Consider the following 1682-nt stretch of genomic DNA (forward strand, 5'->3'; position numbering starts at 1 on the left):
TTTTGAGTATTTGGCCGAATTCGATACGAACTTTAATCGATTTTCAATTCTCAATTTATTTAACCAATATCCAACAAAAAATTATTAATTTCCTTCAGTAGATAATGGACAATAATATTTAAGAAAAAGAGGTAAAATCTTTCAATTTTATGTCAACTATTGTATACCTAACATAAAGAAAGATAATTAGTGGCACATTTTTTTCCCATACCTTAATTTGAAGCTGTAAAAACTTGACATAATGGACAGCCTCTTCGAGCATTGTGCTAATGTCAACCTGATAATTCAGTGAACATTTAAACTTAGTTTTGTGGAATTCTAAAATATTCCTTAATCCCAGCATTTGGTAGAGATGGTTAGCACGAGTTAATGTTTTACCTTTGTTCCATTTGGGACAAGATTCTGCAAGATTCTCAATCTCTCATTTATCCTTTCTCTTCTTCTCTGCAAAATTCGATGAAATCATATTAGACAAACGCTTTGAGCCCTTGAAAATGCATATGAACTTATTCAAGTCTGGTAAAGATTTAAAGGTATGTACCCTTGCATAAAGGCTTTGGGGATCAGTTGCAGAACCCCTACTGGCTCTTGCTTTGCTATTTGAATTCACAGTGGCTGAGCCTTTGGATTCTGAATTTTCCACTCCATTTAATTCTTGAGAACCATTACAATCATCCTCAGGGCTGCAACTACTAGTACTCCTTCCATTTTCTCCACCATCAGTCACTTCTAGTTCATCATTGCAATTTTTATTAACATTCTTGTTCTTCTTCTTCTGGCCATTAATCCGTGGTTCATTTCTTGACGCCTGCATTTATTAATTTAGTCAACAAGAAATTATGAACAAGCATCAATAGATAAGATAAAGTGAGTCAAATTCATTTTTACTCACATCTCTAGGAACTCTAGATTTCTTCCTCGGAGAATTTTCCTCCAGTTTTTCTTCTGGTGTCTCGGACTTCCTCTTGAACTGCATTTCCTTGACGGAATCTCCAATTTCTGCAGTAGGACTTTTTAGCTTCTCCAGTTGGCCACTGCCCATCTCTTCTTTAATAAACAAAATGTCTTCCATCGCATGATCAGTAGGAAAACTGGCTGGAAAGTTATGATCATTTTTTTGGTCCACAATACAAAATTGAGTGGACTGATCAGGAAAATTAACAACACTTTCTGGATTGGTAAAAAAGACACTGTCATTTTCAGTACTGTTATTGCTACTTTCTTGAGAAACATAATAAAAGTTAGTCGTGTCAAGAGCATGATCAGTGGAAAACAATACAGTTTCATCGACTCCGGCAGCCACATCTACTTCTGTAATATCCAAGAAATTTGACGGAATTTGGGAGCTCAAACCATTTTCGACTTGATTCCAAAACGACTCACTGCCATGGAAATGCCACATGAAATCAGAATCTTCAATAGAAAACATTTTGCTCAATGATTCCCATTCTTCATCAAAAAAGGCTCCAATAGGCTCCATTTTCTCTCCTTTTTTTTTTTTTTTGGAATTTCTCTGAAGGAAAATAAGATTGATAAGGAACTCTTTCTTGTTATACTGGAAACGATGAAGCTAGTACACTTTTGAAATTGCAAAGAATTCAGTTGCATATTTATACCCAATGTAGTAAGGATATTAATCATATGATAGTAGGGATTAACTTATTAATTAATTTGCAATATAC

The 1682-nt window shown here is 34.5% G+C and overlaps 1 protein-coding gene across 1 annotated transcript in view; it reads right to left on the minus strand.

Annotated features, from left to right (window-relative positions):
- The window catches only part of LOC111397829 (transcription factor bHLH85-like), a 3812-nt gene extending 2332 nt beyond the window's left edge, over window positions 1-1480 (minus strand). The window contains exons 1-4 of the mRNA XM_023024804.1: window positions 893-1480; window positions 542-808; window positions 379-444; window positions 212-277 (exon numbers count right to left, since the gene is read on the minus strand). Of these exons, the coding sequence (XP_022880572.1) occupies window positions 212-277; window positions 379-444; window positions 542-808; window positions 893-1480 (987 nt within the window). The remainder of the gene's footprint in view (window positions 1-211; window positions 278-378; window positions 445-541; window positions 809-892) is intronic.
- Between the last annotated feature and the right edge of the window lie 202 nt (window positions 1481-1682).

This window comes from Olea europaea, chromosome 7 (genome assembly GCF_002742605.1).
Source record: "Olea europaea var. sylvestris chromosome 7, O_europaea_v1, whole genome shotgun sequence".
Lineage (NCBI taxonomy): Eukaryota > Viridiplantae > Streptophyta > Magnoliopsida > Lamiales > Oleaceae > Olea > Olea europaea.